Source organism: Pollachius pollachius (assembly GCF_949987615.1).
Source record: "Pollachius pollachius genome assembly, chromosome: 6".
Taxonomy (NCBI): Eukaryota; Metazoa; Chordata; class Actinopteri; order Gadiformes; family Gadidae; genus Pollachius; species Pollachius pollachius.
The window spans coordinates 3427637-3439675 of NC_136939.1; the positions used below are offsets into that span (position 1 = coordinate 3427637).

Consider the following 12039-nt stretch of genomic DNA (forward strand, 5'->3'; position numbering starts at 1 on the left):
GCCCCAGATCGAGGGAGATTATCAGTGGTCTTGTATGTATTCCATTTCCTAATAATTGCTCCCACAGTTGATTTCTTCACACCAAGCTGCTTACCTATTGCAGATTCATACTACCCAGCCTGGTGCAGGTCTACAATTGTGTTTCTGGTGTCCTTTGACAGCTCTTTGGTCTTGGCCATAGTGGAGTTTGGAGTGTGACTGTTTGAGGTTGTGGACAGGTGTCTTTTATACTGATAAGGAGTTCAAACATGTGCCATTAATACAGGTAAACAGCCTCTTAAAGAAGAAGAAATTACAGGTCTGTGACAGCCAGAAATCTTGCTGGTTTGTAGGTGACCAAATACTTATTTTCCTACATAATTTGCAAATAAATTCTTAAAAAATCAGACAATGTGATTTTCTGGATTTTTTTTTTCATTTTGTCTCTGATAGCTGAGGTTTACCTATGGTGAAAATTACAGGCCTCTCTCGTCTTTTTAAGTGGGAGAACTTGCACAATTGGTGGCTGACTAAATACTTTTTTGCCCCACTGTATATATTCAGCCGTAGTCCGTTCGAGCACAACGTAAGCTTGGTTGCTTCTAAACTTTCAAACACAAACTTCCGCCGTGGACTTTCAGAATAAAATATAAAATGTTGGTTGGAGTCCCAAGTTTAACAGAATTTAACAAATAAAAGAAATTATTTACACTGTCATTTTTTACACTGTTACACTAGCATGATATTGAAGCCTACAGCGATCGTTAGTTAACTTGTGTGGTGGTGCCTTATCATTTGTTTACCCATGGGCCATGGCAACGCGATTGCTACCTGCTCTCATTGGCTGAATCGATGAGAATGTTTTAGACTCAATCAATATAAAGTCGCGGGGAGACGAAGCTCTGTTCGTTTGTATATTTTATTAACGTGACCATATTTTTGTCATATGTTAAAAAAAAGAAAGAAAAAGGAATCAGTTCTCTTGTTTTGGGAATCAGTTCTTCGTGATTCGTTCGTTCTGACCGAATCGTTCGCGACCGACCCATCACTAGTGTGTGAGTGTGTGTGTGTGTGTGTGTGTGTGTGTGTGTGTGTGTGTGTGTGTGTGTGTGTGTCGACCAGAATATGCACAAACCAATGTCATGTTCTTGGGTACACCTGATAGCATGCACAAACATTATTCATAATCGTATTAATTATTTTCCCTAAAATGTATTGATCTGGTCAAAGATGACCTTGGCTGAAAACATTAGTAAACATCAGCACAATGTCTGTCTTTCCTCATTCGACCGCTGGGGGGCGCTAAAACACAACTGTAAAATCGCTGTCTTCTCTATTGGCCTCCGGGGGGCGCTAAACTAAAAGCGAGTAGCCTCCTTTTCCGGGACGCTCTTCTTTCTGCTCTCCTCGTCCGCCGGTGTCAAAGTCTGCAGCTCATACCGAAACTAAGCGTTGAACTTTTTCTCCGATTTTTGTACTTTTTCCAACCTAAGATGGGAGACCCGTTGGCTGACTGCTCCGCCCGCCTACAGCAGCAGGTCCGTTGGGATGTAATGTGTTGTGATGCGGTGTTCTGGATGATGTGATGATGCTGCGGTGGGCAGACTAAGTGGAGTGTGTACGTGAACATGTGGTTCCAATGACGTAAGCGGTGGTAACTTCAGGGGGGCTAATGTTATGTCAGTGTTAATGTTATTCTTTTTTAAAACACAGGCATGCACAGTACACACCTTGCTTCAATGTATCGAAAGCAGGGCGCATTTGTGTCCACATCAAGGCGCGTCATTTCACGGGGTCCAGGCGGCGTTGCGTCATGCTGAGGTCTCATGATTCATGGGTGAATCAAGTGTTTATTCACCTCATGATGAGGATCCATCACAGGAACAGAAGGGGAGATGTGTGAGGAGCTGGACGAGCTCCGCTTTCTGTTTTTGTTTATCGGTGGTGGTCGAGACATCTCCCCCACCCTTCGATAGTGAAACCATCTTCTGTCTGGCTGTGTTGATGTCTGTCTGGGTGTGTTGATGTACAGGAGAGACAGATCAGAACTCTGTCGGCGGAGATCGAGAGTTTGAAGAACCCGCGTGCACTCGAACCGTCGCCGCAGCTCGCCAGCCTGAAGGAGGAGAACGCTAAACTCAAGTACCGCCTGAACACCCTCAAGAGGGTGGGTACACCAGTACAGCACCAGTAGGGTTCTAAAACCAGGCACCAGTAGGGTTCTAACACCAGGCACCAGTAGGGTTCTAACACCAGGCACCAGTAGGGTACTAACAGTACAGCCTTTTGTTTTTAGTGTGTTGTGGTTGTGGTTGTGTAGTGTTGTGGTTCTAACAGTCTGATGTGTTGTGGTACTAACTGTGTTGTGGTTCTAGCAGTGTTGTGGTTCTAATAGTGTTGTTGTTCTAACGGTGTTGTGGTTCTAACGGTGTTGTGTTGTGGTTCTAACTGTGTTGTGGTTCTAGCAGTGTTCTGTTGTGGTTCTCACAGTGTTGTGGTTCTCACTGTGTTGTGCTGTGGTTCTCACTGTGCTGTGGTTCTCACTGTGTTGTGCTGTGGTTCTCACTGTGTTCTGTTGTGGTTCTCACTGTGTTGTGCTGTGGTTCTCACTGTGTTGTGCTGTGGTTCTCACTGTGTTGTGCTGTGGTTCTCACTGTGTTGTGCTGTGGTTCTCACTGTGTTGTGCTGTGGTTCTCACTGTGTTGTGCTGTGGTTCTCACTGTGCTGTGGTTCTCACTGTGTTGTGCTGTGGTTCTCACTGTGTTGTGCTGTGGTTCTCACTGTGTTCTGCTGTGGTTCTCACTGTGTTGTGCTGTGGTTCTCACTGTGTTCTGTTGTGGTTCTCACTGTGTTGTGCTGTGGTTCTTACTGTGTTGTGCTGTGGTTCTCACTGTGTTGTGCTGTGGTTCTTACTGTGTTGTGCTGTGGTTCTCACTGTGTTCTGCTGTGGTTCTCACTGTGTTGTGCTGTGGTTCTCATTGTGTTCTGCTGTGGTTCTCACTGTGTTGTGCTGTGGTTCTCACTGTGTTCTGCTGTGGTTCTCAATGTGTTGTACTGTGGTTCTCACTGTGTTGTGCTGTGGTTCTCACTGTGTTGTGCTGTGGTTCTCACTGTGTTGTGCTGTGGTTCTTACTGTGTTGTGCTGTGGTTCTCACTGTGTTCTGCTGTGGTTCTCACTGTGTTGTGCTGTGGTTCTCACTGTGTTGTGCTGTGGTTCTCACTGTGTTCTGTTGTGGTTCTCACTGTGTTGTGCTGTGGTTCTCACTGTGTTGTGCTGTGGTTCTCCAGAGCCTCCAGGCGGACCCAGCTCCGTGCTCTAAGGCCATGCTGAACATCAACCAGCGGCTGCAGCAGGTGTTCGAGGAGGCCATCCGGGGGGCCTGCCCCCAGGTGGCGGACCCCCCGCTGGCAGTCACCCCCAGCCGAGACCCCAAGTTCGGAGACTACCAGTGCAACAGCGCCATGGCGCTGGGCCAGGTGGGCTGTCTGTTTGTGTGTGTGTGTGTGTGTGCGTGTGTGTTTGTGTTTGTGTGTGTTTGGGGGTGTTTGTTTGTGGGTGTGGCTCAACAAATAGTTCATACCACAGTTGAGATGATTGTTCATAATCTATAAGACAATTTAAAAGTTTCACTTTAAAAACAATTACTGGACAAAGTGTAGTAATTAAAAAAAAGAAAAAAGAAAGGTTTCTGTCTGTTCATCTACGTGTGTCTGGGTGTGTGGCTCAACAAATAGGTCATTCAGATGATTGTTTAAAATCGAAAAGACCATTAAAAGTTGTACTGTGTGTGTGTGTGTGTGTGTGTGTATGTGTGTGTGTCTGTATGTGTGTGTAGATGCTGAAGGCCAGAGGGGAGAAGGTCACCCCTCGGGAGATCGCCCAGAAGATCCTGGAGAACCTTCCGGAGAACGAGCTTATCGAGAAGACGGAGATCGCGGGACCAGGTCAGAGGGGAGCACTTCCTGTTCGGCTCACTGGTTTCCTGTTTCCAGTTAGACCATCGACCGGTAGTCCTCATAACGAGAGAGACGGACTGAGAGGGTCATTAACACTGAAGCCACTGAGCTCCGATAAAATGGTGCTTTAGTAGCAGTTTTATACACGCAATAAAATGCGTCTATGTGATCAATAGTAGTAGAAATATATATGCAAAAATGAAAGTAAACATTAGAGGTAGTTGATTATCAACAGTATATGACTGAAACTATACTATCAGCTCTGAAGCTGCGTCCCCATTGGTTGACTGCCGCTCCACTTCCTGTCTGGTGGACCAATCGCGTGTCCCCGTCTCCTCAGGCTTCATCAACGTCCACATTAGGAAACCGTTTGTCTCCAAGCTGCTCACCAACCTGCTGCTCAACGGAGTGCAGCCGCCGCCGCTGCCCGTCAGGAAGAAGGTACGCACCGAACAGCGCCTTCACAATAAGAGCACACTGAGGTGACGCCGGTCTTGTCTGCCTCGGGTCGATTATTAACCTGATTAACCCCCGCAAATAGCTAGCTTAGCATTAGCTGTCCGATGTCCACTGTCGTCTCGTTCCCATGGAGAGAGGGAGAGGGAGGGAAGGGAGTGATGGAGGGAGGGAGGGAGTGATGGAGGGAGGGAGGGAGTGATGGAGGGAGAGAGAGAGGGAGGGAGGGAGGGGAGTGATGGAGAGAGAGGGAGAGAGAGAGGGAGGGAGGGAGGGGAGTGATGGAGGGAGAGAGAGGGAGAGAGAGAGGGAGGGAGGGAGTGATGGAGGGAGAGAGAGAGGGAGGGAGGGAGGGGAGTGATGGAGAGAGGGAGAGAGGGAGGGAGTGATGGAGGGAGGGAGGGAGGGAGGGAGTGATGGAGGGAGGGAGGGAGGGAGGGGAGTGATGGGATGCAGACGTGTGGGCTCACCACTTGGGCTCTGTGGGTGTGGCCCGGCAGGTGATCGTGGACTTCTCGTCGCCGAACATCGCCAAGGAGATGCACGTGGGCCACCTGCGCTCCACCATCATCGGGGACAGCATGTGCCGGCTGTTCGAGTTCCTGGGCTACGAGGTGGTGCGGCTCAACCACGTGGGCGACTGGGGCACCCAGTTCGGCATGCTCATCGCCCACCTGCAGGACAAGTTCCCCGACTACGTCACCTCCTCCCCACCAATAGGAGACCTGCAGGCCTTCTACAAGGTGGCCCGCCCGTCCGTCCGTCCGTCCGTCTGTCTGTTCGGTCTTTGCTGTCGGTCTGTCCGTCTACTCTTCCGTCTGTCCGTCTAGCGCTTTTGTCTGTGTCTCCTCTTCTGTCTGTCTGCTCTTCTGTCTGTCTGTCTTCTCTTCTGTCTGTCTATCTGCTCTTCTGTCTGTCTGCTCTTCTGGCTGTCTGATCTTCTGTCTGTCTATCTGCTCTTCTGGCTGTCTGATCTTCTGTCTGTCTGTCTGTCTGCTCTTCTGTCTGTCTGCTCTTCTGTCTGTCTGCTCTTCTGTTTGTCTGTCTGCTCTTCTGTCTGTCTGTCTGCTCTTCTGTCTGTCTGCCTGATCTTCTGTCTGTCTATCTGCTCTTGTGTCTGTCTGCTCTTCTGTCTGTCTGTCTGCTCTTCTGTATGTCTGTCTTACTTTTCTGTTGTTACATTTGAAAAAAGAGTTCTAGAAACAATGCTGGGGTATAACATAGGTATATAACCCCCCCCCCCCACAGGAGTCTAAGAAGCGTTTTGACGAGGAGGAGGACTTCAAGAAGAGAGCGTACCGCTGTGTGGTCCGACTGCAGAGCAAAGAGCCCGAGATCATCAAGGCCTGGACCCTGATCTGTGACGTCTCCAGGGCCGGTAATATTATACTACTACCATACTACTGTAGTAGTACTACTACAGTACTACACACTACTATACAGGCCCGGACCCTGATCTGTGACGTCTCCAGGGCCGGTTATATTATACTACTACCATACTACTGTAGTAGTACTACACACTACTATACAGGCCTGGACCCTGATCTGTGACGTCTCCAGGGCCGGTAATATTATACTACTACCATACTACTGTAGTAGTACTACAGTACTACACACTACTATACAGGCCTGGACCCTGATCTGTGACGTCTCCAGGGCCGGTAATATTATACTACTACCATACTACTGTAGTAGTACTACAGTACTACACACTACTATACAGGCCTGGACCCTGATCTGTGACGTCTCCAGGGCCGGTAATATACCACTACCATACTACTGTAGTACTACTACAGTACTACACACTGCTATACAGGCCTGGACCCTGATCTGTGACGTCTCCAGGGCCGGTAGTATTATACTACTACCATACTACTGTAGTAGTACTACAGTACTACACACTACTATACAGGCCTGGACCCTGATCTGTGACGTCTCCAGGGCCGGTAATATTATACTACTACCATACTACTGTAGTAGTACTACTACAGTACTACACACGACTATACAGGCCTGGACCCTCATCTGTGAGGTCTCTAGAGCCGGTAGGACATGCTTTATGCTACTAGTACTACTAATATATTACTATAGTAGTAGAAAATATTGGTATTGGCAATCAGTAGAAAACAGTGTGTGTGTGTGTGTGTGTGTGCAGAGTTCCAGAGGGTGTATGACTGTCTGCAGGTGAAGCTGATCGAGAGAGGAGAGTCCTTCTACCAGGAGATGATGAAGGCTGTGGTGGAGGAGCTCAAGCAGAAAGGTAAGAAATAGTATTTCTACACGTCTACTATACTAATACCACACACAAATACTATTACTACACTTATTCTGTCGTGTGTACGATGGGCTTGGAAGAATAGGGGTTGTGGGTGACCGGGGTGAGTGTGAGACCAGCGTGGGTTGGTTAGTGTGAGGCTGTAGAATATATTCGGGCTACAGTACTGGTGTGTGGCCACACGGGGGCAGTGTTGTCCTGACCATGGGTTAAACAGTCTCCTTTAATACCAAATACCAGCCAAATTCCACACTACTATGCTCTCTCTCTTACTCACTCAGTACGTCCTACGTTAAGTGTTCCCCCCTCTCTCTCTCTTGCCCCCTCTCTCTCTCTCTCGCCCCCTCTCTCTCTCTCTCTCGCCCCCTCTCTCTCTCTCTCTTGCCCCCCCTCTCTCTCTCTCCCCCTCCTTATGTTAAGCGGTGCTCTCTCGCCCCCTCTCTCTCTCTTCCCCATGTTAAGCGGTGCTCTCTCGCCTCCTCTCTCTCTCCCCCTCCTTATGTTAAGCGGTGCTCTCTCGCCCCCTCTCTCGCCCCCTCTCTCTCTCCCCCTCCTTATGTTAAGCGGTGCTCTCTCGCCCCCTCTCTCTCCCCCTCCTTATGTTAAGTGGTGCTCTCTCGCCCCCTCTTTCGCCCCCTCTCTCGCCCCCTCTCTCTATCTCCCCCTCCTTATGTTAAGCGGTGCTCTCTCGCCCCCTCTCTCGCCCCCTCTCTCTCTCTCCCCCTCCTTATGTTAAGCGAGGCTCTCGCCCCCTCTCTCTCTCTCTCTCTCTCCCCCTCCTTATGTTAAGCGGTGCTCTCTCGCCCCCTCTCTCTCTCTCCCTCTCCTTATGTTAAGCGGTGCTCTCTCGCCCCCTCTTTCTCTCTCTCCCCCTCCTTATGTTAAGCGGTGCTCTCTCGCCCCCTCTCTCTCTCTCCCCCATGTTAAGCGGTGCTCTCTCGCCCCCTCTCTCTCTCCCCCATGTTAAGCGGTGCTCTCTCGCCCCCTCCAGGTGTGCTGGAGCTGGACGAGGGCCGTCACATCGTGTTCGTCCCGGGTCAGTCCATCCCGCTGACGGTGGTGAAGTCTGACGGAGGCTTCACTTACGACACGTCCGACCTCGCCGCCATCCACCAGCGGATCTTCCAGGAGCGCGCTGACATCATCATCTACGTCACCGACAGTGGACAGGTACGCCACTTCCTGTTAGGATACAGTCCCTGTGTCCGTACCCTGTTAGCGTACGGACACAGGTAGGCCACTTCCTGCTAGGGTACAGGCCGTATGTCACTTCCTGTTAGGATACAGGCCGTATGTCACTTCCTGTTAGGGTACAGACAGAACACTACTTCCTGTTCCTGTTAGGATAAAGAAACAGTAACCCACTTCCTGTTACAGGCCGTATGTCACTTCCTGTTAGGATACAGGCCGAATGTCACTTCCTGTTAGGGTACAGGCCGTATGTCACTTCCTGTTAGGATACAGGCCGTATTTCTCTTCCTGGTAGGTTACAGTCACTTCCTGTTAGGGTACGGACACAGGTAGGCCACTTCCTGCTAGGGTACAGGCCGTATGTCACTTCCTGTTAGGATACAGGCAGTACACTACTTCCTGTTCCTGTTAGGATAAAGACACAGTACCCCGCTTCCTGTTAGGGTACAGGCCGTATGTCACTTCCTGTTAGGATACAGCCCGTATCTCACTTCCTGTTAGGATACAGGGCCGTATCTCACTTCCTGTTAGGATACAGGGCCGTATCTCACTTCCTGTTAGGATACAGGGCCGTATCTCACTTCCTGTTAGGATACAGGCCGTATCTCACTTCCTGTTAGGATACAGACAGTAAACTACTTCCTGTTCCTGTTAGGATGCAGACACAGTATGCCTCTTCTTGTTAGGGTACAGACCGTATGTCACTTTGTACACTACTCACTTCCAGCTGGTGTTCTTGTGTATAATGTGTATACTGTGTGTACTCTGCAGAGAACTCACTTCCAGCTGATGTCTGTGTGTATAATGTGTATACTGTGTGTACTCTGTACAGAGTACTCGCTTCCAGCTGGTGTTTGTGTGTATAATGTGTATAATGTGTGTACTGTATACTCTGTAGAGTACTCACTTCCAGCTGGTGTTTGTGTGTATAATGTGTGTACTGTGTGTTCTGTGTGTACTGTGTACTCTGCAGAGTACTCACTTCCAGCTGGTGTTTGCGGCGGCTCGTATGCTGGGCTGGTACGACCCCCTCGTGACACGCGTGGAGCACGCCGGCTTTGGGGTCGTACTCGGAGAGGACAAGTAAATAAATACTAATATACTGTATTCTCATACACTACACCAACACTATCCTATACCTATATATACTAATATGTACTAATAGGTACTACATCAAGACTATACTATATTAATATATACTTATGTATACTATATTCATATAATAGAATGTGTAATGTGTGTACATGTTCTAATATACACTACACCAACACTATACTATATTAATATATTCTAATATATATGCTATATTAATATACATAACATGTACTACTATATACTCCACCATCACGATACAAAAATATTCTAATGTATACTAGCCCAACATTAAACTATACTACTGTATACTACTATATCCCAGCCCAACACTATACTTATCTATACTAGACCAGTATAGATGCCACTATATCCCAGCCCAACACTATACTTATCTATACTAGACCAGTATAGATGCCACTATATCCCAGCCCAACACTATACTTATCTATACTAGACCAGTATAGATGCCACTATATCCCAGCCCAACACTATACTTATCTATACTAGACCAACAGTATAGATGCCACTATATCCCAGCCCAACACTATACTTATCTATACTAGACCAACAGTATAGATGCCACTATATCCCAGCCCAACACTATACTTATCTATACTCGACCAACAGTATAGATGCCACTATATCCCAGCCCAACACTATACTAATGTGTGTCGAGAGCCCGGCAGTGGGCTGGATGCATTGTGCTGATACTGGGATATTGAGAGCAGAGCTACAGTGAAGATGAAGGCTGTTATTATTCAGGTGTATTCAATCTAGTTATATATTTATATATATATATATATATACTGTATATTTATATTCGGTTGGTTTTGTGTTTCCAGGAAGAAGTTTAAGACCCGGTCTGGAGATACCGTGCGCCTCATGGATCTACTTGACGAGGGGCTGAAGCGCGCGATGGACAAGCTGAAGGACAAGGAGAGAGACAAGGTCTGAGTTAGCTGTAGCTACGCTAACAGTGTGTACCTGTTATGTCCAGGGCTTCAGTCCAGAGGAGCAATGCTAGGTTAGCGGTAGCTAAGCTCAATGTAGCAAGGTTAGCTCTAGCTACGCTAATAGTATGTCCCTGTGGTTCTCCAGGTGCTGAGCCCAGAGGAGCTAAGCTAGGTTAGCGGTAGCTACACTATCAGTATGTCGCTGTGATTCTCCAGGAGCTGAGCACGGAGGAGCTATGCTAGGTTAGCGGTAGGTATGCTAGTTTAGCGGTAGATATGCTAGGTTAGCGGTAGTTACGCTAACAGTATGTCCCTGTGGTTCTCCAGGTGCTGAACCCAGAAGAGCTATGCTAGGTTAGCAGTAGCTATGCTAGGTTAGCGGTAGCTTCGCTAACAGTGGTTCTCCAGGTGCTGAGCCCAGAGGAGCTATGCTAGGTTAGCGGTAGCTATGCTAGGTAAGCGGTAGCTATGCTAGGTTAGCGGTAGCTATGCTAACAGTATGTCCCTCTGGTTCTCCAGGTGCTGACCCCGGAGGAGCTGATCCAGGCCCAGCGGTCGGTGGCATACGGCTGCATTAAGTACGCCGACCTCTCCCACAACCGCATCAACGACTACGTGTTCTCCTTCGACAAGATGCTGGACGACCGCGGGAACACCGCCGCCTACCTGCTCTACGCACTCACACGCATCAGGTGAGTGTCCCTCCACAATAAGAGTTCTCTGCTTCCTCACCCTGAAGTCCTGCTGGGAGAACCCTCCTTCACAGTAAGAGTCCCGTTTTGACAACTCTCATTCAAAGTAAAAGTCCTCTGTAGAACACTCCTCCAGAGTAAAAGTCCACTAGTGAGATCACTCCTCTAGATTAAAAGTCCTCTGGTGAGAACACTCCTCCAGAGTAAAGGTCCCCTGGTGAGGACACTCCTCCAGAGTAAAGGTCCTCTGGGGACCCCACTCCTCCAGAGTAAAAGCCCCTCAGAGACCCACTGCAGTTACAGTCCCCCAGTTGTCTCTAACCCACTCCCTGCGGGTCTTCAGGTCCATCTCGCGGCTGGCCAGCCTGGACGGGGGGGCTCTGGCGGCCGCCGCCGCCGCCACCCCCATCCTCCTGGACCACGAGAAGGAGTGGAAGCTGGGCAAGTGCATCCTGCGCTTCCCCGAGGTGCTGAACAAGATCCTGGAGGACCTGCTCCTGCACGGCCTGTGCGACTACCTGTACGAGCTGGCCACCACCTTCACCGAGTTCTACGACAGCTGCTACTGCGTGGAGAAGGACCGCCAGACCGGTACGCCCCCCTGGGTCCTGCTCTGGGTTTGATCACACTGTTTACTGTTTAGTGAGCCGTCTGTTAACCCCTGCTCTCTCTCCCTGCCTCCTGTCTCGGTTTCTCTCTCTGTATCTCTCTCGCTCCCTTTCTCTCCCTCTGTGTCTCTCTCGCTCTCACCCTTTCTCTCCCTTTCTCGCTCTGTCTGTCTGTCTGTCTGTCTGTCTCTTCTCCCCCCCCCCCCCCCCCCCCCCCCAGGTGAGGTGGTGAAGGTGAACATGTGGAGGATGCTGCTGTGTGAAGCCACGGCGACCATCATGGCCAAGGGCTTCGACATCTTGGGCATCACTCCCGTCAGCAGGATGTGATGTCGCCGCTCGCAACTCAATAAATACTGAAACCCGCTCCTCTGCTCCTGATCACCTTCTTGAGAACGGCTCTGCTGCCAGTGTTCGGTTCATCCTTTATCCCCCTTTAATGGTGTCGTCTCTCACGCTCTTACCGGTGACCTTGTCGCCTGAACGTTCTATCGCTCTCTGAGGCGGAGTTAAGATTCTGTTTATAGACACCGCTTTAGATTCATAGAAACACCTCGCGGTATCCAACAGCTGTACTCTTTATTTTACTAAACACAACACCTGTGTGTGTGTGTGTGTGCGTGTGTGTGTATTTGCGTGTGTGTGTGTGTCATCGCAGTGACCTTCAACAGATCCAGGTTGGTCCGCCGTCTGGTTGCGTTTCTTCTTTACAGAAGTGAAGACGCATCACTATTAAAAAAAACACACGCACACACACACTACCTTCATACCTGCAGCAAAAAGTTATGCTGCAGAGACTTTAACACATTAATCAGGAGGTCTGACAGGGGGAA

The 12039-nt window shown here is 49.3% G+C and overlaps 1 protein-coding gene across 1 annotated transcript; it reads left to right on the forward strand.

The window, feature by feature from the left end:
* The first annotated feature begins 1390 nt into the window (after nt 1-1390).
* On the forward strand, nt 1391-11567 carry rars1 (arginyl-tRNA synthetase 1). The gene is made up of 14 exons (XM_079737734.1): nt 1391-1517; nt 2012-2146; nt 3268-3456; nt 3816-3924; nt 4277-4377; nt 4893-5135; nt 5641-5770; nt 6548-6652; nt 7659-7837; nt 8832-8941; nt 9796-9901; nt 10426-10598; nt 10942-11189; nt 11427-11567. The coding sequence occupies exons 1-14, from the start codon at nt 1473-1475 to the stop codon at nt 11534-11536; spliced, it is 1983 nt and encodes a 660-aa protein (XP_079593860.1). The 5' UTR covers nt 1391-1472; the 3' UTR covers nt 11537-11567.
* The last annotated feature ends 472 nt before the right edge of the window (nt 11568-12039 follow it).